At 46.1% G+C, this 26,549-nt stretch overlaps 2 protein-coding genes across 3 annotated transcripts; both read left to right on the top strand.

Moving 5' to 3' along the window:
• Nucleotides 1-4,081: 4,081 nt before the first annotated feature.
• DRAXIN (dorsal inhibitory axon guidance protein) lies at nucleotides 4,082-9,500 on the top strand. The gene is made up of 6 exons (XM_065650179.1): nucleotides 4,082-4,541; nucleotides 5,797-5,984; nucleotides 6,485-6,596; nucleotides 6,960-7,049; nucleotides 7,287-7,376; nucleotides 9,388-9,500. Exons 1-6 carry the CDS (start codon nucleotides 4,082-4,084, stop codon nucleotides 9,498-9,500), a joined length of 1,053 nt encoding a protein of 350 aa, XP_065506251.1.
• A 6,691-nt stretch (nucleotides 9,501-16,191) lies between these two features.
• On the top strand, nucleotides 16,192-24,679 carry AGTRAP (angiotensin II receptor associated protein). 2 transcript variants are annotated; one of them, XM_065649947.1, is made up of 6 exons: nucleotides 16,192-16,333; nucleotides 17,680-17,847; nucleotides 21,127-21,161; nucleotides 21,397-21,508; nucleotides 22,093-22,291; nucleotides 23,383-24,679. In XM_065649947.1, exons 4-6 carry the CDS (start codon nucleotides 21,404-21,406, stop codon nucleotides 23,487-23,489), a joined length of 411 nt encoding a protein of 136 aa, XP_065506019.1. In that variant the 5' UTR covers nucleotides 16,192-16,333; nucleotides 17,680-17,847; nucleotides 21,127-21,161; nucleotides 21,397-21,403; the 3' UTR covers nucleotides 23,490-24,679. The 2 variants fall into 2 exon arrangements, with proteins under 2 accessions (XP_065506019.1, XP_065506018.1); XM_065649946.1 differs by lacking the exon at nucleotides 17,680-17,847 and having other exon boundaries at nucleotides 23,383-24,677.
• The last annotated feature ends 1,870 nt before the right edge of the window (nucleotides 24,680-26,549 follow it).

The raw sequence follows: 26,549 nt of genomic DNA, 5'->3' as shown, positions 1-26,549 counted from the left end.
AGCAAAAGGAAAGCAGGTGTTTCAAAGGGTGGTGGTGGGCTTCGAGTAGCCTAGCCTAAGCATCTGCAGAGTGGAAATCTCTCATACCAAACACAGTCATAAGAGACAAGGAAACTGTGGAGTCAGATAAATGTGAAAGGCAAGGTAGGGAGGAAAGGCGATGATGTATACAGGAAACCTAAGAAAGGAGGAGGGCAGCTCTGAAGGGGGACCCGAAATGACTGAGATCTGTGAGCAGTGGACTCTGCTGTTCTGTTGTCCCAAGGATGTCTGGGCCAGTAGCAAAAAAAAAAAAAATCTTTACAAAGTGAGTGTGCAAGAAATGTTGGAGAAAGAAAAGCGTTACTACTTTTGCCTTGGGGAGGAAAAGAGAAGGGTGCGTATAAGATTACCTGTCTGCTTTAGGGGACCCTAGAAAGCTGGGAGAGATCCCTTTGAAATGGGAAGGTCTCTTGGCAGATTGTATATGAAGCTTTCCAGCATTTGTCTCCAGAAACAGAAAAACAGATGGAAAGAGACCCAGCAGGGAAGTAAAATCTCATTTATCCGCACAATGCCATCCTCCTGGCTCCAGCCAGCTCTCTGCATGTCAGCTACCATAGAGCCTTCCCCGTCTATTCTGCTCCAAGCCTTCCCAAGCCCATCCATCACCCTATGGCTTCTTATTTACAGGGAGCCTGGCACACAAAGCTGGGTTTATTGTCCATCATCCCTGCCACACACACATGCACACAACACCCATGTAGATGCATATACACTTTGTCTATTGCTGCAGCTTGGAATTGTCTGGAGTCCAGGAAATCTTTATGCACTCCTGCCAAAGTCTGAGCTTATCAGCGCCAAAGAGAAATCTGGCCCAGAGTACGTGCTTGGGTCTAGCTTGGTTCAGCCTTTGAGCATATGAAATGCAACATTTGTGGTCTGGGGTGATAAAGGGTCTTGATATTCTCTATTTCTTGGCTCAAGAGCTTTGTTCCTCTTGGCTGTGACATGAAGAACATGTGAAAAGTTAAAAATAGGATCGTTGTGTATCATGTTTTAAGTCTGATATGTGAATGAAGGTAGATGATCTGATGTTCCTGCTTTGTCAAATACAAAACAAACACAGCAGGGACAATTTCAGATCATATTCCCCACCAAGGTGACTTAACTGTATTTATAGGGGTAAAACATGGCTGAGTTTCTGTGTACCAGCACTGCAAGCAGAGAGCAGAGTAATAGCAATTGTATCTGTGAGTCCAGAGAAGGAGACTGCCCACAGGGAAGGTTACCCAAGATGCAAAAAAAACCCCCTAATTTCCCTTACAAGAGTGTCACCATCCCCTACTAATCCAAAATGGATCAGAAATAGCGGCTGAGAGACAGCACTGCAACTCGCTCATCAGCCCCGAGCCTGCACCCTGGGTGGTTCTGTGGCCTTATCTTTGCGTTACACATTTTCTTATTAGTAGACAGATTTGCTACCTCATGAGGCAGGTGGCTCGTAATCCTGATAATGTATAAAGAAAGTGCAAAGCATTGGGTGGAGTAAGGAGGATGCAGGCCTGGTGTTGTGAAGAACTACAGGGGCAGCTTAACTTGGCAAGTACTCCAGCTATTTCCTTTATTAATATATGAACCCTAAGAAGAGAGTAAATTCTGGGCTTGTAACGTGTGTTTGTTTTGGAGCAATTTAGGAAGGGCATCTCTTTACAAAGCTAGAATTCCTTCTGCCTGGCATATGCCGCAGGGCAGAATTTCACCTTTTGCAGGGAAGGTGCATCAGCAGTGTGAGAACATTGCTGTCACCTACATCAACAAGCTGGGGGCTAGCACAGGATTTCTTTTGTGGATTTTACTTTGGTACTCAGACTCTGAGGAACCTGAGGAGACCTAAGAATGCTGTTGTGTTACTTAGCTGCCTTTAGGAAGTGTGAATTTTACAGCTTCTGTAGGGTAAAAAAACTGAAGAAGGTAGGAAAAGGTTTCTGATGTTAAACATAGATCAGGGTGTGGAAACAAGTGCTGCGTTAACGCAAGGTTTATAACTTGTCTGTGCACTGTTTTTGTTTGGCAAACAGGTCAGATTTCCCCTGACAACAATGCAGTCCAGGTATTTATCTGCATTATTAATGCAAGATTTCCAGTGACACAGTAAAACACCATGTTAGCCTGCCCTCTCAGCCAGTGTCGAGATGAGGCAACCCATGTGCCCTAGCTGCACTTTCATCCTGTGTCATGCCAAGGAGACAGCTGGGCAGCTAAAATAAATGCCCCCTACACTTTGAAGCAGACCTTCTGTTTAACTGCGCTGCAGCTTTTAGCTGCTTTCTAGCTCCTGCTGAAAACCAGAATCCACAGCTAATGTGTCTGTCAGGTCCACCATCAAAGGGCCCGTGTCTGTGTGAGTGAGATTGGAGACACCTGCCTCGCATTCTCTTTGCACTTGTTCTCTCCTCTTGGCATTTTGCCTACAGATGAAAAGGTAAGAGGCTGTTTCCAGCTCTTTTGAGTTGTTCTGAGTGATGCCTTGATGCAGCTGGTTTTCTCTGGTTCTTAAAGGGAAAATCCTAGGAAAAAAACAAAGAGCATGGATGCAGAGCTTGGGGTTTGCTTGGTTGGTATTTGTTCCATTGGTTTTGAAGCAGGACTTCAAGTGCTTTGTTAAGAGATTTAGCTGTCTGGTTTTCCTTTGTCCCAGGTAGCTGCCAACACTATTTCATAGTGTTATGCCTTCAGCAAATGAGCTACACAGCACCTCCTAAATCAGCCCTCAAGTAGCAGTTTGTTGTCCTTTGTGGTCAGTAGAAAAACCTGCTTTTCAGACACTGTATTAAAGAGAAGGGCCCTGTGCTGTGTGCCTCTTTCCAGGATACATCTGTACTGAATATTTGCTCCCAGGCTCTGAGCAATAAGAGAGATGTATCTTGGAAAGGCCGAATTGCCTGCTGAATGAGTGAGCAGGCTTTTCAGTTAAGAGGATGAAGACATCTCTCTCTAAACTCCCCAGATGCTCCATGAGGCTGGGGCTGCTGTGATGGCAGAGGTTTCACTGACTCAAAATACTTCACATCTGTCTCACGGGTTGAAAGGAAAGAGGCAAGGAAATACTGAAAGCCCCTTTCCCCCTTTTGTGGGAAAGGACAGGGCAGAATGACCTAATTGGAGAAGTGTCTGACATGTGCAATGTCCCAAAGCCATGTCTCATAGCACAAACACAGGGATGAAGGAAGACCCTCAAAAAAGTGAGGCAGAATGAATGAGAATAGTCTGCAGCCTTTGTGCTGAGGGACTCGATCTCAGTGTTCTTTGCACTTAAATTACCCTCCCAGTGACAGCCTCACCTGGTGGATCAGAGTGAAATGTGCAGGGTCGAGGAGGGAAAAGTGGGACAAACTAGAGAAAACTCAGTCTGCCTCCCTGACAGCAGCAGATTTGTTTCTCCACTACACTGTGAGGTATCAGCACAAAATTTCCAGTGATTTTAATTCCCTTGACCATTTTCTGCCACCCTGAAACAGTATGTGTGTGCATGCACATGTCTCTCTGTCTTGAGCTGCTCCGGGCTGTTGCTGGTCCTGCAAGGCCACCATCTGCCTCCAGTTCTGTTCCTCTTGACATCTTCATTGCAAGGAAACCAGCAGTGAGGAGAGGCTGGTGCCAGCCAGGCCCAGGATGCCAACCTGGCAGCCAACAGCCGTAGCTGGACAGCTGGTGCTGTGCGTGTGGCTGAGGAGCTGTGGCTGCAGGACCCAGTTTCCCCAGTCCCTCAGCTGGGAGGCTGTGAATGGGAGGGTAGGGGGCCAGTCAGGAATCAAAGGGAAATGTCCTGCTGATTGATGGCCCTCATTTGCACATGAAACTGGGACCTCTCAGCCCCGTGGGCCCTGCACGTGTCTCAGCTGCTGCAACCAGGGCTGGGAGAGGAGGAGGTAACCAAGGAGAGAAAAAACCACTTCCAGCTCTGGGCATCATAACTGTTTTCATCTAAGTGTCCTAGGTCTGAATCTTGCTTGCCTTTGCAGTTCCTAGAAGCTGGTTGCTTTTTTTTATCCTTTTTTTTTTTTTTTTTAATTGCAGGTGAGGCAGAGCACCCAGGATTATGGCAACTTCTTCCACCTTCTTCTGTCCTTTCCTTTTCCTGTGTGTGCTGGTTCTGGCTGACATCAGTCTTGCAGTCTCCCTGGACCCTGCCACAAAGCTCAAAAATGTCCCAGAGAACAGCAACCATCTTCAAAACCAAGAGATGTGGCTGCAGCAGCCTGGAAGTGAGCACCACTACAAACACGGCTTGGCCAAGAAGGAGAAGGTCCACGCCATGCCTTCGAGAGGGCAGCCGGCTGCAGAAGAGACCCTCAGAATGGATAGCAGAGCTCCAGCTGTGCAAGAGCTGGCAGCAGAGGGACAGCCAGCAGCCCTGAAACAGAATAAGGATGTGTTCCTGGGGTTTGAGTTCCCGTATCCTGAGAGGGAGAACCAGTCGCCTGGGTCTGAGAGAGGAAAGAAGCAGAACCGAGAGCATCGGCGACACAGCCGCAGGGACAGGCTGAAACACCACCGAGGTATTTGCGCTCCAAGGGAAGCTGAAGCTGTTGGGTCACTTGAAATGAGTGTCGCTGGTGTGAGGGCAAGAAGATGCAGCTGTGGTTGAGGCACATGGGTGTGTGGAGGATGTGGGATGTGTGCCTGCTCTAGGGAGAAATCTGCCAAACAAAAGAGGCACAAGAAAAAAGGGGAACTCCAGAACCAGAGGTTTTTTTACGGCTGGTTGCAATTTTGTGAAAATGACCTGGTTTGCCTTACAGGGGGAGCTCTGAGAATTCCTAGGACTTGAGGGGTTGTTTTGGGGTGGCCTGCTTTGGTTTTTTTGCTATTTAGCAAATTGTCCAATTTATGAACAAACATATCCAAGCCATGCTCAATCTCTTTACTGACTTCGAAACCATGACCAGAATTAGAAATAATACAAACCCCTAGTTTGCTTGAAGATCGGTTTCTTCTCATCAGTGTATTCTTTTACATGTATGCTGAACTACAAAAAATATAAATTTTGCATACGTGAAATTGCACTAATTACCTTAAAGTGTTGCTTGTTTTTGACTGGGACTGCTTTCCTTTGCAGGTCAAGTTGTGGGTGTGTGTCTCTGCGGTATGGTATGCTCAGTGTGATAAATCTTTAGTTCTATTTAAGCCAGGGAGTTTGTGTCAATCTACACTATTTGACAAACTGGGTGTCAGTATCCCCAAGTTCCAGCTATCACTCCTCTTTGCATCAGTAAGAAGAGCTCTATTGTTTTCCCAGGGGACTGACTAAACAACTCATGTTAAGCAGTATAGAAGAGTATGGTACAAAGCTGGTTTGAATTTAAATTAATCCTTAGGAAAAGCAGGGATCGGGCTGGTTCTGACTTGAGCTAAATTGAAATAACTCACTGCTAAAATCAAACAAGAATGTGTTCACAGGCATTTGCAGCAGCTTAATCCATTGGTTTAAAAATGGTTAAACAGGAACCTTTTGTACTCTTGAGACCAGAAGAAGAAATCCGTTGCTTCTTAAACAAGAGATAGACATATCTTCAAGGTGTGATTATGTATGACTTAAGTGTGTAAAAATCAAGATGTATGTACTCTGGACCTGATCTGTCACTTTTATTTAATAGCTCATGACTGTTTTACGCTGGTCTAAACAGCAGCTCAGGGTGGTAGAACACTGGCCAGTGGCTGGATGAAATCTGAATTCCTTTGACTCAAATCTATGGCACAAGAGTGAAAAGGGATGAGAAAGCTAATGCTAACTGTACCTGTTGCCCTCCACAGGGAAGACTCCTGTTGCTGGGCCAAGCTCCTTGTACAAGAAACCTGAAAGCTTTGAAGAACAGTTTCAAAACCTCCAGGCAGAGGAAGCTACAAGTCTGACTCCCACCATGCTTCTCATCACCGCACTGGAACTAGCTGTTTCCACAGAAGAGCCTCCTGTTCATCCAGCCACATCGCCACGGTCACAGGTAAAGAGACAGCTGGTAATTGCACTGCACCTCTTATGCAGACAGAAATCTCCTGCAGATAAGATCTGGTTTCCATTTATTTTTTTTTTTTTTTTTCAGTTAGAGGCAAGTGCTTGCATAACACCAAAGCCCTCCCTCTTGCAGACATCTAAACACCTCTTCTTCATAAACGGTTCCTTTAATTGCTTCTCTTCCTTGCCCTTAGCTAGCCGTCTTCATTTAGCTTCAAGGACCACTTGGCTGAAGAGGTAGCATGTCCTAGTGCTCCTTGCTCGCCTTTTGTACTCACACCAAAGCAGCGGAAAAGCTCCAGCTGCAACAAAGGAGAGCTCTTTCCTTTTGAAAATGAGATGCCAAGAACCCCCAGTGGACAAGACAGGGGTGGAGGGTGGGGGGTTTAGACCTTTTTAAGGTCTAAAAGCACCAGGAAAAATTGCAAAGACTTAAGTGTCACTACAGAAGTGTAATCCATTGTCTCTTTGGTTTCTTGTGGTTCGCAGGCCCGCCTCAGGCAAGATGGGGATGTGATGCCCACCCTAGACATGGCACTCTTTGACTGGACAGATTATGAGGATCTCAAACCAGAAATGTGGCCATCTGCTAAAAAGAAAGGTGCCAAACCTCCCTGTCCTCTTTCCCAAAAGTCATTCTGTAAGGCTTGTCCCGTGGTTAGTGTTCACAGATGTGCTGAAGGATGTGAGATCTTAGTGGTGGAGAAAGACACAAAAAGCGTAATGCTGATTGTGTTTTGTGCTCCGTTTCAGAATGTTTCTCATTTTGGATGCATAGTTTGAGGGCAGAGGAAAAATGATAAATGGAGGGTTGAGAAATAGGGAGGAGATTAGACTATGAAGGTTTAGAGTTCAAACTCTTGAAATTTGCAGCTGTTTTTACCCTGGAGCAATGTAGTCTCCAAAATAAAAACACTAGCATGATTTTTTCGATCAGCATCTGTTGTTTTTTTTTTTTCCATAGAGAAACACCGCAGTAAGAGCCCCACCAGTGGAAATGAAACCGTGATGGCTGAAGGAGCACCATGTGATCATCACCTCGACTGCCTCCCAGGTCAGGATCAGCTTGGTAGAGTCATTTCTTCAAACATGAGATTGTCTGAAACCCAGCCCAGGTTCTAATACAAGTATCCTGATTTTCAATACTGATAGGAAGTGGGATGCAGAGGCTCTCTAGGTGTGTTGTGGGAACAGAGGATGTCTGTACCATGGAGGTGTGATGGGTGTCAGTAGCCCTAGAAGGGAAGGGGGGGATAAATGAGCTGTCCTGACCTTTGTTTCTGTTCTGCAGGTTCTTGCTGCGACTTGCGTGAACACATCTGCAAACCACACAATCGAGGCCTTAACAACAAATGTTATGATGACTGTATGTGCACTGAAGGTGAGTTCAGCTCTTTGCTCTCCCCCTTCCAGCTGGCTTCATAGTTGGCTGCAATGATTCAGAATCACGGTTTATATGTGAAAATAGGAGCCCAGCTCTGCTGCTCTTAGCCTTTCCCTGCCACTGACTCACAGTGTGACCATTGAGTCATCTAGAATGTCTTGTTTTCCCTCTTGAAAAACAAACCTCCTGATATCTACAAACCTAACAGAAGCAGCCACAATATATTAACACTTCAGTGGTGCTTTCAAGTCTCACAGGTTATAAAAACTGACTATTATCCTTGTTTTACATGACCTCATGCCTAATATGGCTTTCCTGAATTAATTGCAACCTGTTGCAATTTAGTAGGTGGGGGCAGGACACAGACTTTTGTTTCTTAAAACTGCTTCTAAAGATTCCACAGCAGCCTTTAATAGACAATTGTGTTATGGAGATGTTGAAAGGCACTCTTCTAGTCTGAACGTGTTCAGGATCAGCTCCAGGCACTGGGTCTTGTCTGCCAGAACAAAATTCTGGTTGCCAAATTTTGTGACCTGTCTTAAGTACCTAGTGACTTTGACCGGGCCATTCACCTAATTTTAACCTGGTTAAACAGACAGCTTTCCTGGAGTTGCAATGTTAAATGATAGTCTTCACCTCAGGTGTGTCACGTAACACTTGAAGGTCCTCATCAGAGACAATGTTTAGATAGATTAGCCTAGAAAAGTGTTTCTGCAAGCCTAACGAGGGCTGCCCCTGGCCCTGCTTTATACTTAAGCTAGTTAAAAGCTGATGCCAAATGTGCATCCTCTGTAGCATTAAAAAGATCCCCAGAGATGTAGAGTCCAGATAAGACAGACAAGACTGAGAGCAGAGTTCTGATCTTGTGTGCTCTCCTTCTGGGAGGCCAGACTGCCCTGTGGGGACTGGTAATGAGAGGCAGAAACCCAACTTCAAGGTAGCTGGTCTCAGCATAGCCCAGGGACATGCACTCCAAAAGGCTGCTCAGTGACCCGTGACATCGGCTGGGTCTCCTGTGTACAAGTACTCAAGGACAGTTTATGGGTTGTCTCATTATAAAAGCTATAAATCCTCAGCCTCCTCCACTCCGGGGGTGCTGGCACTGTTGCTGTCTGCTGCCTGCTCTGGAAATAGAGTGTTGGGGTTTCTAGGATCATCAAATCAACTCCTGCCAATGTCAATGACCAGATCCCAGGCTACTGAAAATAAGGGCTTTTGTGAGAATTACTTAGACGTAGGCTGTACCCTGTCTGGCCCAACTAGCTACACATTCTGGTCTAACAAAGTCAGATAATAGACACCAAAAGATAAGTCTGTCAGTGCCAGAAAGCAATGAGTTACCCTGACCCCAAGCTCCCATTGCCTTCAGAATATGTACTGATGTTTTTTACAAACAAAATGCCTTTTTTTCTCCTTTAATATTCATCAATGCTATATCAGATAGCTTCCTTCAGACCCTGCACTTTGAGCATCCAAAACAAAGAAACTCAAGATCAGCAGTGAGCTTTGGAGCAGACCTCCCAGTAATAACACTTCAGAGTCTCTTCCCTCCTCTCCAGAAGCTTCAGGGAAATAAATAGCAAGGGGAGGTCCCAAGCCATTGCTGCTGCACATTAACTCTACAGTAATTTCCCAATGGAGAGATCACTTAGACAGTAATGGGAAGTAATAGGGGGAAACCAAGCAGGGCTTCCAGAAAATCACTAGAAGCAAATCAGGATAATTCATGGGTATTTCAGGAAGCCAGTGAAACCTTCTGCCTGAGCCAGTGCATCCCAAACCAGAACAGTGAGCCAAACAGAAAAGCAGGGCACAGAAAGCAATATACACTGCCCATGCGAGGGATTTCTCCGCCACCTTATTTGACACAGCCCAGCCTTCCCAGCCATGGGACTGTCCCCACTGCAGCAAGCTCTGTCGTGAACTGAGGCCGAGAGCTGATTGTTTGATGTTACTGCTGTAGTGAGCCCTGGTCTCTCCTGCTCACTTATGCGTGTCTTTTCCATAGGGCTACGCTGCTATGCCAAATTCCACCGGAACAGAAGAGTGACCCGGAGGAAAGGGCGCTGCGTGGAGCCTGAATCAGCCAACGGAGAGCAGGGATCATTCATTAATGTTTAGGAGGGTAGGACTCCTGCCTGGATGGTCAGGAGCTGGGGTCAAACTGTTTATACCTAGCAATGGAAATTAGAGGAAAAAGTGAAGCAAATGACTGAAGCTGCAGGCTCTGAAGGTGCCAGGTTCCAACAAGACTGAAGCCCACAGTAATTATAAATAGAGTGGCTTCAGCCTTTGCAATACCAAGGCTGCATTCCCCCTCTCTTCCCTCAGCACATTCCTGCCATTGAACTGAGTCCCTCTCTCCCAGTCAGTAAGAGGTGATCATTACTACCGTTCTGATGGTCCTGGCAGGAAAAGGCTCTGTGGTTTTGTCTCCTTTCAGCAGATGCAAGATATGAAGGATCCTTCAGTTCAAAGGGGATATGAGCTTAAACTTTAGCCCTGAACTATTGCTTGAGAAGAAAGGTAGATCCTCCCTAAGGATCAGAGGTTCCTAGCGGATAGGAAGCTTGTAGCCTCCAGGCGGAATCAAAGATCAGGGGGAAGGCCGTGCCTGGTTGAGAGGAGACCCTCTGCCAAAGCTCTTGCTCCCTCCCTTGTTCACTGCCACAGACAGACATTTCCCACCTGTTACACGTGACCAATTCCTACCTGTCTTCTTTGGGACCATCTGGTCCCACTCCTTCCTTCCTTCCTTGCTCCCAAAGAACCACCTGTTTTCTGCAAGGATGTGGCAAGACATCCCAGCCTGCAGCTCTCATTCACTTAGTTATCCTGCCATGTCTGTTATTTTTAATTATTACTTTAGGAGCTTTCTAGGGAAGTGATAGTTTTCCTAGTGAGCCAAAAAGAAAGTTTTTTGGTAACAGGAGATAGGGACAGGCTGTTCCGTTGTAGTAAATCCTGTGACATGTTGCATGTGTGTTTCCATGATATGTAAATAAAGATATAATAGATATCCTTTGTGCAACTCTTCTGCTTCTTTGATGGCACCTAAGGACGTGGCAGGAGCCAGAAATGCCTATGAGGGAGCTGGCCAGTAACGATGACTTCAGGTAATCACACAGAACAATTGTGCCACTCGGTAGAAAAACTTCTCTACCCAAACTGGGGATCCAAGTTTCCCTACCTCCTCACTCCAATTGCAGCTAACAGTTTCTGCCTGGTGTAGCTATCTAGATATTTAAAACTTCTTTGTATTACTACTTAGTTACTGACTTCAGTGATATTGGAGCAACACGGGCTACCTGTGTTAAACAGGAATAGTGTTAGTAGGTAAACATGTTATTTTCTACTGCTAATACCCCAATACCCTGGCTTCTGGTAGAATAGAGCTCTGTAGCCTTTTAAATGTTAAATTCAAGAACCTGGAGAGGTACAGCACTTTTTGTAGGAATAGTAAGATTAATCCTGGTGCTGTGGTCAGAATCTTCTTTATGCTGCTTTCCTAAACCTCCGTGTTCCATTTAGGTAGGCAAATGTCCATTTTGCACTCCTATTTCTGCATTGTGTACTCATCAAATGCTGCTAGCGTAATAGTTCACGCCTCTAATATGATCAGTGCCCAGTCATGACTACAGAGATATGCTATGAATACAATATTAATTCTGACCCACATAAACCTGCACTGCTAGGAGGTGCACTAAAGGAGGAATTCGTAAAGGAGCATTTAGGCAAAACCTGCCACTCGGATGTAGCTATTTAGATTTCTGCTTACAGCATTACAGTCTTAGCCCAAAATGCAGGAGTAAAGAAAGGTGGTTTGGCTCCAGCTCTGTGCCACGCCAGCAAGGACGCAATTTGTTAACCCAGAGAGAGAAATGCAGCCCCTCCCTCAGCCCAGATGCAGAACAGGGTGTGGTGCTGCCAGTGTTACTGTCAGTAGAAGCACTAAGGGAAAAAGGTCTTAATTGATCACAGTCGATTGCAGAGCTCTCAAACCCTGGTCTGTGTCACACTCACGAGAACCACATGCACAGCCTTTATTAAAGCCAGGTTTTGACACCACACTGCCTTCCAATATAGGAACCACGATCTGATTGGAACAGTGCAATTGGAATTTTGTAGTGGTCTTTATCTTTGGTGATGCAGGTATTCATTGCCCAAGCACTACATACAGAATCCTTGTAGGATGGGCAGTGTTTTGGGCAAGATTGTGTTGCAAACCATGTGAAATACAAGCAGGCTTAAACAGCAAGTTTGAATTTTAAGCCAGAGCTTTTAGACTCAAAAAGGAGACTTGCTTCTTCAGCTTTTGCTTTTTCAGCTTTCAGTCTGCTATTAACTTTGAATATAAAGAACAGATGATTCTTAATTGGTGGGATTAGTTAGATATCTAAGGTCAGTGAAAATTGAGCTAATTATTATAAATCAAGTCACGCGATTATTAGATTGATTGCTTACATTGAGGTTTCAGAAAGAGAGTCTGTGACTGAGACTCATTCACTCTGAATCAGAGTGTGATGCTGCAGAGCTGAAGCAGAAAGGGTGAGCGGTGGCACAGGCACGCGCTGCACAGCCACTGCCGCGTGAAAAGAATCAGACAACCCGCTTTATGTATCAGCCAGATCAACTACTGACTTCGCAATTGCAGTGCAAAGGAAAGCTGTCGAGTAAATAACGTGCCAAGGCGTGGAACGCAAGACCAGCCTGTAATATAAAACCCCAGGGCAACATTTGTACAACAAGTCCAACCCACTTCTAAGTGTAGTAAAGCTTTTTAGTGCCACGCTGTGCTGTCTCAAGGGCATGACAGCAGCTGCAAAGCAATAGTATGACTGGGTTACATTTAGCAAATTTCCCCTTCCTTTCCCAATATCTTCCAGTCACAATGCAATCAGTGACAATTCTGCCTTTGGGGGCATTAGGTCTGAACAAGAGAGGGGGAGGCAATTGTCAACCAAGTCTTGATTTATATGTTGTTCTCAACTGTTTGAGAAACTCAAATTAAGAATTCACACAAGCTCGGTTTCTCTGCTGCCCCCCAAGAGCTTAAGCCAGAGCTCTTGCAAGATTTTCTATTGTCTTGCAAGGACTTCGGATCAGGCCCAAACCAGCTATAGCAGGGCTGTGTGGAATAATTTTTAAAGTTAATTGCAGGGCACGTATGAAAGGTGAGTGACAGAGTCCCACCCAAACTCCTGCTCTACAGCTACTGCTGTTAGCAGCCTCACAATGAGTCCAAGGGGCATGCATCATTTTAAACCACTTCTCCAGGGGTGAGAATCATTAGACATGGAAAAGAGAGGACAGCGTGCTGATTTGACATAATCATCTCAGCAGCTGCCTACTCTGCAAATGGTATTGAATCTGGGGGATGTTGCTGGCAGTTGCCAAAATGATGACTGCAAGGGAGACAAGGAGTGGAAGCACAAATTAAAACACTTGGGAATCATTCTATCTCAGGTCTGTAATAGTCTGCATTCATTTTAGCTTGGAGGTGTTTTATTGAAACCCTCTCTCCTCCCTCCTCTTCCCCCCCCAAGTAATTACCCTGTTGTCAATCCACAGTGTATGAAAGTGCTTCAATTTCAAACCCATGCTATACTAAATTGTTCAAGTCCATGCCAGTCACTCTCTGCTACATAAAGCCTAGAAAAAACATTGCTTTATTATTTTTTTATCAGAAAAAAATGAGGGCTGTTGTTTTCTTGGAATGTTCCAAGTGATCACATGTACCCCATAAACCCATTTCTGGTATGTCAGTTCATTTTCTAGAGTGCCAGTGAATCTCGAAGAGTTGTCCCTCAATTATATCTCAAAGCTCTACTTAGATTTTAGAAAAAAACAGAGGAGCAGCTCTTCCTTGCTAAAATTGGAAAGGACTTTCAGGTGCACTTGTCAAGATACCACATTACTGTGACCCTTTCCATTCCCCAGATCATCTTGCCAGAGACTGTTTTGCAGAGTAGTTGCAGGAGGAGGCTCTCTACCAGCATTACAAAAGGCCTTCAATTTCCCCTGCCATCTAAATAACATTTCTGCTTGCTAATTTCCCATTGGGATTTAAAATGGAGTTGTAGAGCCAGGAAAATTTCTATATGCCCTTCCTTGCTGCTTATTTAGAAAGGCTCTATTTATAATATATGCATTTGTGCCGAGCTGATGCCTTCATTGCTCCCAGCTGCACAGGCCGGGGCACAACTCAAAGACACTGGTGTCACGTGTAGTCTTGAGGTACCTTCAGACTAGACCCCAAGTGAGGGACACAAAGGGCAGAACTATGAGGGGTGAGCTTGTCTCCATCCCCAGGGGCTGGATAAGGACAGCAGGAGCAATTGTATTAGCTTCTCTGCTTCCTCTCAGAACTGCTATCATTTTATTCACCAAGGGTACAGTGTGCTGAAAACACAAAGGAAAGCATTTTTGCCTTATTAGCCTCACTTTTATACTGTCAGGAAGGGAGCCAGCTGTGTATTAGGTTTTTACTCAGTCTGCACAAGACATACCACCCAATACATTTGACATAAAGCAGCTAATCACTGGATACTAGTTGCAGTGAGCTGAACTCACCTGGACCAGCCTTCTAGGCAGGAAAACCTCTGTATCCTGTTTCTAGTCCCCTGGGTCATCTGCTTCTCCCTGCAGGTCTTCTTTAACTTGCTGCTTATCTTTCTCACTGTGTTTATGTTGCTTTGAGTTATCAAGCCTAGGGAAGGGAACAGAGACAGCAGGTTACACAGAGGGACAGTTTACAAGGTACGAGCAAAGCAAAGTAGAGATAAAAAACAACCAGCTCCCCAGATCAGATAGATGTGAGAGACGTGCAAATGCACAACGTCTATCACAGCTCTCATTGTTTTCATATCCATGAGATCATTAAGACATTTCTAAGTCCCTTGAGTCCATGACATGCAAACCCAGGATATAATAAGTAAGGCTGAATTAATTGCGCGACACACTGATGAACAAAATGTAGTAAAGTGCTTTTATTGTACAAGGGGAAACAAATGCCTTGCATTAAACAGCAGTCACATCAATCCAAATTATGGCTCATGCTGCATAAATGATAATGAGACTCTGCCTCAGATAGAATGAGAGTGCTGAAAGAAGCAAAGACGGCCTCACACTGCTGCATCTCAACAGTGCTCATACTTAAACTGGGACAGTACAATTCGTCTTTATAACAAACAGTTCTCCTTTGACAGATACCTATCCTGGCAGAAGGACATTCCTATTGCAGTTTGCACCCAAACACTGAGCAAGCAATATGGCTATTCAAAAGTCTATCTTCCCTCCCACCCCAGGTGTCACATCTTTTTGTCATTTAAGGTAAAATCCAGTCCTTGACATCACTGGGACCACTAGCATTGATCTCTTTTGCTGCCACTACTTCTGTGAATAGAGGTAGGGTTTCCCCGCAAGACACAGAAATGAAGTCACAGCTGATGTGGTATGTGGCAATAGATGAGTTATATTTCAGTCTTGCATCTGGTAGAGTGGCACATTCAGAGATTCCTGGGGAGGGACATTTGCAGCTTTTTCTCCTACTGCTGTTCTGAAATAAACAGCCAGTCAGTTTTGTTCTGCTGATTCCTGTGGTTAGCATTTTATAGGTTGTTTCATTTTGGCATTTAATACTTTGCCTTGGGAGATCTTCAAGCATGCCGCACATTAGCAGTCAATAGCACTCAGGGTGCAGTGAAGGACGGGCTGGATAGGGCTGCATTTGTGGCTTTTTTGAGACTGTCTGAGTGTAGGTTCAGCATTGCACGATTTTCACGCATGACCTTGCACTGCACTGCTCGAACTGGAAATGAGACTGAAGGATGACTCACACATTTCCACATTCAGCTTCTGCAATGAACTTCTGACTCCTTGCTCACTCCTTGGAGGCCCCATCTTTTCTGCAAGAATAGACGATGACAAGAAAGCAACCGACCCAGTGAAACATTGTAGTCTTACACTGCAGACAGGTAAAGCATACAGTGGGCAAGGAAGGGAAGGTTTGAGGGAGGTCATCCTGACTTCTTGGTTCTGTTAGTTCATTTGCCATGCTTGGGGAGAAGACTGCTATTATGGCTGTTCTGTGTGGGGTTGGGTTGATAACTTAGCAGCTTCCCTAGCTCTAAAATGGGAGAAGCTTTCTTTCAGAATGGGAGATGAAGAACTCATGATTTTCACTAGGCTTTTGGGCGAAGAATTCAGTCATCTAGTTCTATGGAAAAATTGTGGGCAAAAAGAAGCAACTAAGCATCTGCCAACCATTCTAGCTACATGTCCAGACTCCAGTGCTCAACCCCAAGACTGACCTGAACTTGACTCACTTATTGTGTGACGCAGCTGAGCACCGCTAGCACCCTGCCGCTGGTTTTTTTTTATTAGTGTTTATCAAGGCTCTTGTCACTCTTCACCTTTCTGTCACTGTACTGATGTGTACACAAAAGGTTTCTTTTTCTCCAGAAAGCTGCTAAGTCCTCTACACTCCTTCCTGGACACTGACTCCAGTCCAAACCTTCCCTCAGCTGCATTATGTGTGTAAGTAGCAGGAAGAACCGCTTGGCTGGGTGTTTGGAGTCAACAAACTCACCCAGGCACACTTTTAACCCAGTGCTGGCTGTTTTGGACACAGGTGCCGTGCAATCCACATTTGGTAGCCAGAGCATCCAGACTATTTCCTCGCCGCTTGCCACCCACCAAGGCTCACTCAGAGCCCCCGTGCACCAGCTCCCGTGGCAGCGGGCACGGCCCCGGGCAGGGGCCGGCCCTCCCCCACCCTCCTCCCCCACGCAGCTGCCACCAGCGCCCGGGGACGGGCGGAGGGGCTGGGCCGGGTCCCGGTGGGGCGGTGTCCCGGCTCCTTCCGCCCTCCCCGGGGCGGTGGTGGGGCCGGGCCCGGCCCCACAGGAGGCGGCACGGGCGCCGCCATGGAGCTGCCTGCCGTCAGCCTCAAGGTAGGGGCCGCGGGGCCGAGCCGCCCCCGGGCTTCCCCGGCGGGGAGGGGCCTCTCCGGCTGCCCCGGGCCGGCCCGCCCGCTCGCTGTCCGCGGGCTCGGAGGGCGCAGGCTGCCCGCCGCGGGGCCGAGGCCCGGCCCGGAGGAGCGGGAGGGCCGCGGGGGGCTGTGCCGGGGGCAGCGCTGTCTCTCGGGGCAGCAGAGGCGCGGGGCGGCGGCCCGGGAGCGGGCGCTGGGCCCGGCTCTCTCTCCCCTGGCAGGCTGGCCGGCTTCGTGCCCGGCCCGGGGCCTGGGCAGGAGATGTGGAGGCCTCCGAGGAGGAAAGACTGGTGTTTCTAAACCTTTTTCATCACATGGGCAAGCGTTGCAAAAGCTCTTGGTCATTAAGACCCGCAGGCAATGACTCCAGGGTTCTCTCCTACTTGCTGAAGTGGGTTGGGACAGCGGCTGGTATTAACTTGTGTCTATGAGGCTTCCAGCTCAGCTGACCTGAGCTAATCCAGGATAAACACGAGACCCTGAGGAGGCAAAGTTTTTGCTTGTCAGGCAAAGCATGATTCCACTTACTTTGAGGTTATCATCTGGTAGATAGTTGAAATTGCTTCTCTGTTGGGGGGGAGAGGAGGGGGCTTTAATTTGGGGCAATTTGAAAAGTTTGGTCAATATCTGGTAACTAAAGCAATGGGAAATAAGGGTCTTATCACAGTTACATTACGCTTTTTACTTTGGGAGGAGCACGCTTTTTTTGCTTTTGATGTTGGTGTTTGATATTGAAGCCTTCCCTGACAGTTGAAATTTTTCTTTTCTTTTTTTTTGTTACATATTTTCACAGCCATGAGATTTATAGGTATTTGTGCTTTTTTCCAGCTTCACTACTTTGTGTATCTCTGTTGGTACAGCAAGTTTCAGTTGCTTTCCATGGTTAAAACTTTTTCCCAGAGGAAGAAGCGGCATCACTGATCACATCAGGCCTTGGAGCAGGCTGCCTGCAGGCTGGGTGGGAGGACAGTATTGTCTCAGCTGCTCTTATTAATTCAGCTTTGTACAGGGAGGCTTTCATGTGGCTGTGCTAAATAAAAGATTTTGACGTTCATATAATGATGTTTCCCCTTTTTACTAGTTCACCAAAAAAATCAACTTCCCTCGTTAGAGGCAAGTAAGTAAATGGATTTTTCAGGGCCTGGCACGTGGATTATATTACATTCTGGAAAGCAGCTGATACTTTGCTCTGACAAGTTTTGACTATTGTGTGATTACTGGGGCATTAGGAAGATTAAAATGTCTTGCCTTCTGGTTTGTTTTTTAACTTGTTTTGATTTTTTTTTTCCCCACATGCTAAAACAACAGTGAAAAATAAGGACACTTTAAAAGTTTGCCAGCATGAAATATGTGTTCTACCATGGGAGGTAGAGATAGGGGAGCTGAAAAACAGACTTCTTGAATGAGTGAGTCACCATGACAACACAACTAAAATGTTGCCTGGTTTCAGACAACCATTCCCAAATCTCTTCCTAGGTAAGAGTGAGTTTGTCCCGGGCAAACTGTTTTCAGCATTAAGAAATTCCTTGTTAAGTCTGCTGGTATTGCTCTGGGGCTGGAAAGCTGGGGAGTTAATAATTGTACTTGCATCTTTGTACTGTTCCTGAGTTATGGCCTGCTTTGCTGAAGCATACCTTAAAGCTGAGGAAGATTCTTATTCAGAAAGGGACTGGAAACAACACATACTACTGCTGTTCATTGGCACAATCTGCTCACAGTTTCTGTGAGATTAAAAAAGATGAGCCTGTGAGAGAAGCAGCTCCAAGAAAACGGCATGACTGAGCTGTGTTTGTGCCAGAACACAGCAATGTCTTTGCCTCGAGGTCTCTTTGCAGCAAATGTTTCACACCTAGGATTATTGCAATAACTCTGCAGAGCGTTGAAATGCAAAGTTTGAACTTGATCAAGGCAGGACAATGCCCTACAATCCATGTGCCTGGAGACACACATTTTGTGCTCGGGCATCTTTAAATGCGAAGTCACAGAATCATAGAGTAATTTTGACAAATAGAGACTTCTGTATGTCATCTAGCCTGACCTCCTGCTCAAAGCAAAGCCAACTTCAAAGTTAAATCAAATAGCTCAATTCAAAATTTAGCTGACTTTTAAAAATCTCTAAGAATAGAGCCACAACCACCCCGTTGGATCGCCTATTCCACTGGCTAACCACTCTCATTATTATCACTCTGTTATAGTAATGAGGAATATCCTCATAGGTGGCCACTCAGATCTATATTTTGCTTAGTATATCCTCAGATGAACATGTCACTCAGAGTAGAGGAGCTAAAAAAAAAAAAGTAAGCAAAATAAAGAGTTAGAAGCTACAAGAAAATAACTGTAATTTGGAACCACATAATTTTTAACTTAGTCAAAATTCAACCTTGTGCTAGGCCCTGTGCTGAAGCATGTTTAAAGGAGTGAGTTCCCATGCCAGAAAGTTTCCCATCTAATGAGACCCAGGCTCTTTTTATGCTTGGCAATTAGTTCCATCACATGCTGTGATTTGCAGAGGAGCTCAGAATTCCTCTTAGCTCTCCCCAGTTTCCAATGGGATGCTTTTAATCACGTGGTCATCCTTCTGCCCAGAAGAGATGGGGACAGAGGTCCCACCTTTCTTATTTTCTGCTCTCAGCACTAGTTCAAGTCTTGGGAGTTATGTTCTCCAAAGAAGAAATGTTATGCCTCACTTGGGTACAGGTTTAAGTCCTTGAACAGATGGAAAACCATTTAAATTCTTCTGCTGTCTCATCAGCAGACTGCCTGCAAATTACCTAATCTCACATAGTGACTGTAGCTTTAAAGAATGTTTTTCATTAACACTACATTTTCTATGTTAAAGCATACCAAGACCACCAGTTAATTCCATAGCGCCCTAAAGAACTGTCAGGTAAATTGGACTGATAGCCAGGAAGGGAATGCCTTTTTTAAATTTCAGCAGTCCCTCACACTATCAGCCCTAGTTTACCTGACTTTATGCTGATGACTAAGCGTGCTTCATAATTTACTAACTGCAACATTGATCTAGACAGCTTTAAAAAAAAAAAAAAAGCCACCCTGCCTAATGATGTTAACTGGTGAGCCTTGAGGGGTCTTGCGGGTATGTAACATGCAATTAAATACTACCTAATTAAGAATTTCCCTGATGTTGTGATAGTCTCTTGAGTAAATGCTATTTGCACGTCTCCATTCTTATCCAAGAACATCTTGTATTTTACTGATTAGCAGTTTTTGCCTGGTCTCTGTGGTACAATTTGGGAGAAGGGAAAGTAGGGGGTAGTGGTAAAGCATTTTGTAGGCTTTCATGAGCAGTTAAAAAAAAAAATTAATAAAAATCTGTTTAAGCAGTGTTTGAAGTTACAACAACAGGGTGAATGCTCCACAGATATGCTAGTGCACTGCAGTGAAGTGAGAGCTCTGTCTTATGATAATGTCTTTCTTGAGCAACTAGTTTTGTATTAAGTTACAGCATAGATAGATGTTTTAAGTCAGTGAATGTAGTAGCACATTGGTAGATCTTACTATTTCTTTTTTTTTAGTGTCATAATGCTCCTATCTGCATACAGCTTTCCTGTGTCCATCAAGTAATTTAGCCTTTTGCTACTTACTCTTTTCCCAATTTTTTTGAGTATATGGGCGGTGTGCTTCAGAGGGGCTTTGGTGGTGTGTTTGGTTTTTTTTATATACCCAGGTCAGTATAAGTGCCAATTGGAGCCCTTCTCACAGCTAGAAAAAAACAGAAAAGTGCCTGTTTCCCATGGATCCTCTGATATGTTCAGGCATCAGCCTTTCTTTTATGAGGCTGTCAGCAGAGCTTGTCTTCCACATTCTTGGTTTCACAAATGTTTAAAGAGCGAGTATGAGTGATCTCCCTTCATTGAGATTGGCCAGCAGGCTTGAAAGCAAGTGAGCGCATGGATATAGGTGCAGAAAAAGACTGAGGGTGGTGTATTCTTGTTCCCATTTGCTGTCTTAAAAAACATGTAGAGTATGTCTCCTTGGTTACAGAAATGTCAAGTGCTGGTGAAGAGAATCCTTGTGTCACTTGTTACAGTGTTTGTTCCTGGATTTGTCACCTTGAGCGCAAGGATCAGGATCGTTAAGGGCATTTGCAAAGCACAGGATCTGCAACAGCATTATCTTACTGCTGCTTAGGGCACTGCCGGTGTTTGGGTGCTGGTGGCTTCACTGGGAATGAAGAGCTATGTGCTCAGTTATGCACGTGCTTAGAAGACACCATCATGTCTGTGGATCCTGCAGTGAGGTTGAACCACTGCTCTGAACAGACTGGACAGACATAAAAGGAGGATTTACTGGGGACTGGAGTGAAATTGCTGGCAACTGCAGGCATGACTTTCCATGGGCTTCTTGGTGATGGGATGACAGATGGGTCATGTCGAAACTGTGCTAGCATAGTGGGAATCAGATTGTGCAGCTTTCTGTACAAACTCTTCTGGAGTTCCAAAATCAATAACCCATTTAGAAAAGAATAAGTGGGCCCTGAATCAACTGTTGACAGAGATGACAGCAATAATGAATGACTACAGTGTAGCACCACAGGAAATACTCAACAACAGAAGTAGAGAAAAATGGGTTTGTGTCTTCACTGTCCCAGTTGCTGCGTCAGCTTTCTGCACTGGTTCATGGGTCCAGGACACTCTTCCACCTGTCCCTTGGAAACAAGATGGTGTCATTTCATGTTGATCCTCCCACAGTTCTCCCAAGTTGCTGACCTGTCTTCCTCTCTTTTTTTCATAGGCCATCATTCTGGTACACTGGCTGCTCACAGTGTGGTGAGTGATTGGTAACTGTTCTGGCCTCGGTGACATGAGGGTATTCCCTCAAAGTAGGAACGAGACATTCTCGGGGAATCAGCATTCCCTGTTTGTGCCTATCTGTGTGCAAGAAGATCCTAAATCTATGAGTGAGGTGTTTGTGTGGGAACAGGGATGAATGCAAACAAACTGTTGCAGGCTTATGGTGAATGTGGGCTGTTGTTTTTTGTTTTGTTTTTGTCTTGTTTGGCAGGGGATGCATGAATCACATGTTTCCAGCCTCCTATGCCTGGGGAAATTTCACTGTCCTTGCAGTGGGGATCTGGGCTATTGTGCAGCGAGATTCCCTTGATGCCATCATGATGGTGAGTGTGAGGTTGACTCCATGAGGCTTCTTAGGGAGAGGGTGGAGGGCAGACACAGCTTCTTTAGGTCAGTGATGATTTTCGGCTGTTCCCAAGACAGCACTGAACACGACAAATTCCCTGTTTGGGTTGGTTTGTTTTTTTAAGAGAGCATATAAATCTATAAGCACTGCAAGCCATGGTGACAACTATTCACTGTGAGTTATTTCGCTTCTCAGAGGTGAGGCATACTTGATTCTTACCTTTTTTTTTTACCTACTGTTGTGACTTGTAATGCTAGGGGAGGACTCAAAGCGGTTAATATGCTTTGAGTTGGAGAGGCTTTATAAAACCCTTCTCTGAACATTAAAGAGATATCGTGAGAAGGTTTCTGACAGATGTGAAGATAACACACAAAATACAAGATAATTCATTTAGGAATCTCTGTCTACCTGGGGCAGTGTCAAGGGTTAGCAGTGTGTGATACTGGGGTGAAGGCATCACTGCGTGAACACAGATATCGCAGGAAATAGAAGTTGTGGTTGACTGTTGCTCCTCATGGTTAATGCCGTATTCAGTTCATGTCCCATTTTCTTTGTTTCCAGTTCCTGACTGGCCTGCTGCTCACCGTCCTCACAGACATCATTCACGTCTCTGTCTTCTACCCTCCAAACAACTATCTCACTGATGCAAAGCGTTTCAGTATAGGCATGGCCATCTTCAGCCTTCTCCTCAAACCTCTGTCCTGCTATTTGGTGTATCAGATGTATCGGGAGCGCGGAGGAGAGTACACCTTTAACATAGGTAGGATGCTTCCTCTGCCTCCACATCAGTGAGCTGCCTCCTCTGGTGTTAGGGAGACCCTCCAGCCTGAGCTCTGTGCAGCTGAATGCTGCCCCCCTTTCCAGGGAGAGTGGGTGCTTGTGCTCTCTTGCGCATGTTTGTTCTCCAGTCTTGTGGCTCTGATATGTCATAGGCCTTAAATTTATGTTCTTCCTCTCTTCCCTTGCAGACCTGGAGTCCTCGTCTAACAGCTATTTTGCTCACAAGGGTACTGATACCACTGCTGCCTCTCTCATTCAATAGAACTGAGGGGCTTTTCCTCTCTTCCTCCTCTCGCGTTTGTGTGTGCTTGTTGGAAGCCTTTGGGTGTCCTCTCTTTGCCAACCCTTTCTTTTCCTTCTTGGGGAAAAGTAGAGGCAGCATCCCCTCTTGCTGGATTATACATGAGAGGGAAAGAAGCTGGATTTCTAACTCCATGCTTTCTCTGGGCCTCACATGTCCTATAAAGAGCTTTCCATGCACGTTGTCTGTCTCTCTTTTTTTCCCTTCTCATCCCCTGGAGAGTAACATGATTTTGTACCATTCTTGTACCACAAGCAACTTGTTCATAGTGAAATTGGGAACACTGCTGGATTCAAATTTAGTGCCATTGTGTGGCACACTTGAGGCATAGCTATGTTGTTGGGAAGAGTGGTTCGTGGATGAATCATGCTCTTAAATCTATACTGTCAGCTAGCCATGGTTCCTGCTGCTTCTGGTTTTGTCTGCTCATTTTTTCACTAGATTTCATAAACTTTATCTTGCTGAAATGTGCTGTTGTAGCAGCCTGTTACGATGGGGTGTAGTATTGTGGGTCTTGCTTTCCACAAAGCCGTGTGGGTACTAAGAGAGCAGTTCTCAGGGAATGAAGAGGCATGTTCAAATGCATCTTGGTTATTTTGCCCTTGGAAGGATGAATTTTCTTAACTCCTGTGAGGATGAGGGAACACAGGTGCTGGGAGCTCTTAGAGCAGCTAATGTGGTGTGCTCCTGAGCTGTTGGTTCCTTCTAACGGATTCAGTTCTTGTGCTTTTGTTTTGTTCCCAAGCTTGTTCTCTTCCCTCTCCATTCAGGTGTCGCCCGTGCAGGCCAGGATCGCAGCGCCTATGAGCCAATTGATCAGCAGGATGCCCCTCCACAGTGGCCTGATCCAAGCAAGACAGCCCCGCAGCCGTACTGAGGCGTGCTCTGCAAGAGAACGGATGCTTCCCTTGCCGAGTCTAGCCTCCCGTTCTTCCCATGTCTGTTCTGATGGAGGAAGACAGGAGAAGATCTGATTTTTCATTTCTTTTGCCAGCCTGAAGGGTAGGCAGATGGGTTCGTGCAGTAAGTCCAGAAGATCTCGGAGATGGCATGCTAAGCACTGTGACTCTGTAATTCCAGTACTCTCCTCCCTCCCCTTAAATCCCTCCTCTGTACGGGTGAGTGGATGCACCTTCTGCAGTCTTCCAGCTCTTGTATTGTGCATCCTCTCTATTGTAAGTACGAGAACCACTCAAAATATTCCTGGACAAGCTATCTTTAACAGGCTCATGGACTGCCCGCAAACAATACTGTTTAGCCTGCTTTTCTGCAGATGCATTTCCAGGAAACATCTGGGAGTTCCTGCGGGCTGGTTTTGATGGTGTTATTTAACCAAGATTTATGACTGTAACTCCCTATGCTAGCTCTGGTGGTCTGCACAAAGCTGGGATTGGTATAAAATGCCATTACTGGGCCAGGGAGCTGCTTGTGCTCCCAGTATCTAGTCTTGGGTTTTATTCGCTGATGCTTTTATGCAAGTTGAATGTCCTTCAGGATCCTTAAAATGGCTGTTGAATGTATGTGCCTTGAAATGTCCTTTTGCCTTCAGCTGCCTATCTTAACAGAACTTGAAATGTTGCATTTTTCTAAGAAAACTATAAAATGAACACAGTTTTTCTGTGTTAGAAAAAGTTACACTGGTCACCTATGTCTCATTTGAAGTTGTCAGTATTCCTGAGGGTTTGGGACTGTAGCCAGGCAGTCTGGGAGAGTCATTATGGCAGAATGTCTACCAAGCTTCGATGGCTTTTCGTCTAAGCTTTACTCAGATAAGTAGAGGGTACCGCTTGTAAACGTGCGAATGGGAAAGTGGGCTAGTAAAAGGTTGATTGGAGAATATGGGTTTATTTACACTGCAGTGGTGAGCTCTGTGGGATGCGACAAACTGATCTTATGTACAATAAATCTGCCCTGCTGTGGCTTTTGGGTAAAATGCTAAAAAAAAAAAAGTTCAACAAAATTATTTTGCAGAAGAATAAGCATGTTAGCTTTGTCAGAATGAAAATATTAGCACTACGAAGATCTGTGTTTTTCTAAAACAGGTTCGTTTTCAAAGTTTACATCTGTTATTCTACAATTGCATTTCTCTTTACAAGACCTGTTGTTGCATTGATTCTTCAGTGACCAAGAGCCCTGTTAACGTTGCTTTAACCTCTAGAACCAGGCCATTTTTATTTTCAAAACCAAGCAATTTTCTCCCAAGTTTGATCACTTTAAACATAAGCAGATGCTTCTTCCACTATGCCGCACAAGCACGACAGTGACCTGCTGCTGTACTTGGACCATCATTGATGTTGGGACCAAGCACATGGTAAATGCCATAGAAGTGCACGATAGTCTGGTTTACCCTTCCAAGATGAGTGTTGTGCATTTATTTTGCAGGCTGCCCTACAATAGGGAATAGGAAGAATAGGTAGGACGGAAATTTCTGAGGCTTGTGGAGTGGCAGAGCAGAACTTTATATTCAGTTAATGGTGTTTTTTTCAACCCTTCAGAACTGTACCGTGACAGCATGGCTCCCTGAACAGCACATTTAAACACTTGGGTTTTTTTCTTCCCTGGACTTGTGAAGCATAGACTGAAAGCAACTGTTTTAAATGCAATGCTTGTTGGGTATTTGCACAAACAAAGACTTACATCTAGTGAGGCCTTCCCAGACATTTTCTATTGCAAAAGACACCACAAAATCTATTGATATCTGCCTAGCTAACCTGCTGTGCGCTTTTCTGCGGAGAATTCGGCCCATCTGGGAGCTCAGGGCAGCAGAACATGGCAGGAGTTACGCTAGGCCTACTGCGCCTCAAGGATACCTCATTTTGAGTAGTAAATCAGAACAAAACCAGCTAAAAACAAGGCCCCTCTCCTGGCTTCCGAGGAGGAGGGCGTTTGTTTCGACAGTACCAACGCGCTCTTGGATCAATACCTGGTTTAGCGGGGGGTTCACAGTGCCTGTTGTGCTGGAGCCTGGCAGCCTGGCTCCGCCGTGGGGTTCCGCGTTGCCTCTCAGTGGGGCCTCCTCAGCCACAGGAGACCCGGCCGTGCCCGAGCCTCAAACCCCGCTACCACCGCAGCCCGGCCTCGAACCCCGGGAACAGCCGGAATGTGGCGGGCTCGGGACGCCTGGCGCAGGAGGGGTATGAGGAGAAGGTCCCCGCTCTCCTGAGGCGCTGGCCGGGTCGGGTGAGCGGAGCCACCCCGGGCCGGACCCCGCCTCGTTTGGGCTGCTCTCAGACCACGGCTTTAATTAGCCGCGGGGCAGAGCGGCTTTCCCGCGGCCATCTGCAGCCCCGGTGACAGGCGGCGTTGCTAATCGCAGGGGATAAGCTGCTTACGGCGACCCAGCTGCAGCTGAGGTTTGGGCATTAGGGTTTGCCCCTGCGCTCGGAGGCACAAAGAGGCGTCTGTCCCGTCCCTGAGGTTCTGGCGAGGCCCAGCGGCGTGTCCAGCGGCGGCTGCCGGAGTGAGTAAGTGCCCATGAGGAGAGGAGCGTTGGGAGCCGTCGGGGGTGCTGAGCGCTGCGGTGTGCGCCCCGGCTGTGCCGGCTGCCCCAAATGGCGTCCCCGCGCTGCGGCTGTGGGTCATGCCCTCCCGCTGCCGCCGCCGCTCCCAGCACGGCGTCTGGTGGCACATGAAGCTGTTCCTCAGCTTCCAAAGCAGCGACTGCCCTCTCTGTGGTTCAGAGCTCTTGTGTGTGCCTGTTGATCCCGAAGTGGCAACGAGAGGCTCATGCGATGGTCGGGTCTGTGAGACTGAGCAGTGGGGGAAAAGCCTTTTTTCTAAGGCGGGTGAAGCGGGATCTTGGACCAGCCGCTGGTCCCACTTTGCGAGGTGAAATGGATCAGCCCTGGTCTGCAGGGATGGGAAAATTAACCTTGTCTGTGTGATACTTACGTTTGCTATGGGTCTGTCATTGTCATCGTAATGCTAAAATGGCATT

This window comes from Caloenas nicobarica, chromosome 22 (genome assembly GCF_036013445.1).
Source record: "Caloenas nicobarica isolate bCalNic1 chromosome 22, bCalNic1.hap1, whole genome shotgun sequence".
Taxonomy (NCBI): Eukaryota; Metazoa; Chordata; class Aves; order Columbiformes; family Columbidae; genus Caloenas; species Caloenas nicobarica.
Note: the sequence above shows the minus strand (reverse complement) of the source record. Positions and strands in the feature narration are given on the sequence as shown.

Bases quoted from the DNA above. Each gene is read 5' to 3' on its own strand.
- AGTRAP (XM_065649946.1), top strand. From the start codon at position 16,307: ATGGAGCTGCCTGCCGTCAGCCTCAAG. The intron at 21,162-21,396 runs GTGAGTGATTGG...CTTGTTTGGCAG, and splicing joins CACTGGCTGCTCACAGTGTG to GGGATGCATGAATCACATGT. The intron at 22,292-23,382 runs GTAGGATGCTTC...CTCTCCATTCAG, and splicing joins AGAGTACACCTTTAACATAG to GTGTCGCCCGTGCAGGCCAG.
- DRAXIN (XM_065650179.1), top strand. From the start codon at position 4,082: ATGGCAACTTCTTCCACCTTCTTCTGTCCTTTCCTTTTCCTGTGTGTG. The intron at 5,985-6,484 runs GTAAAGAGACAG...TGTGGTTCGCAG, and splicing joins CCACATCGCCACGGTCACAG to GCCCGCCTCAGGCAAGATGG. The intron at 7,377-9,387 runs GTGAGTTCAGCT...TCTTTTCCATAG, and splicing joins TGACTGTATGTGCACTGAAG to GGCTACGCTGCTATGCCAAA.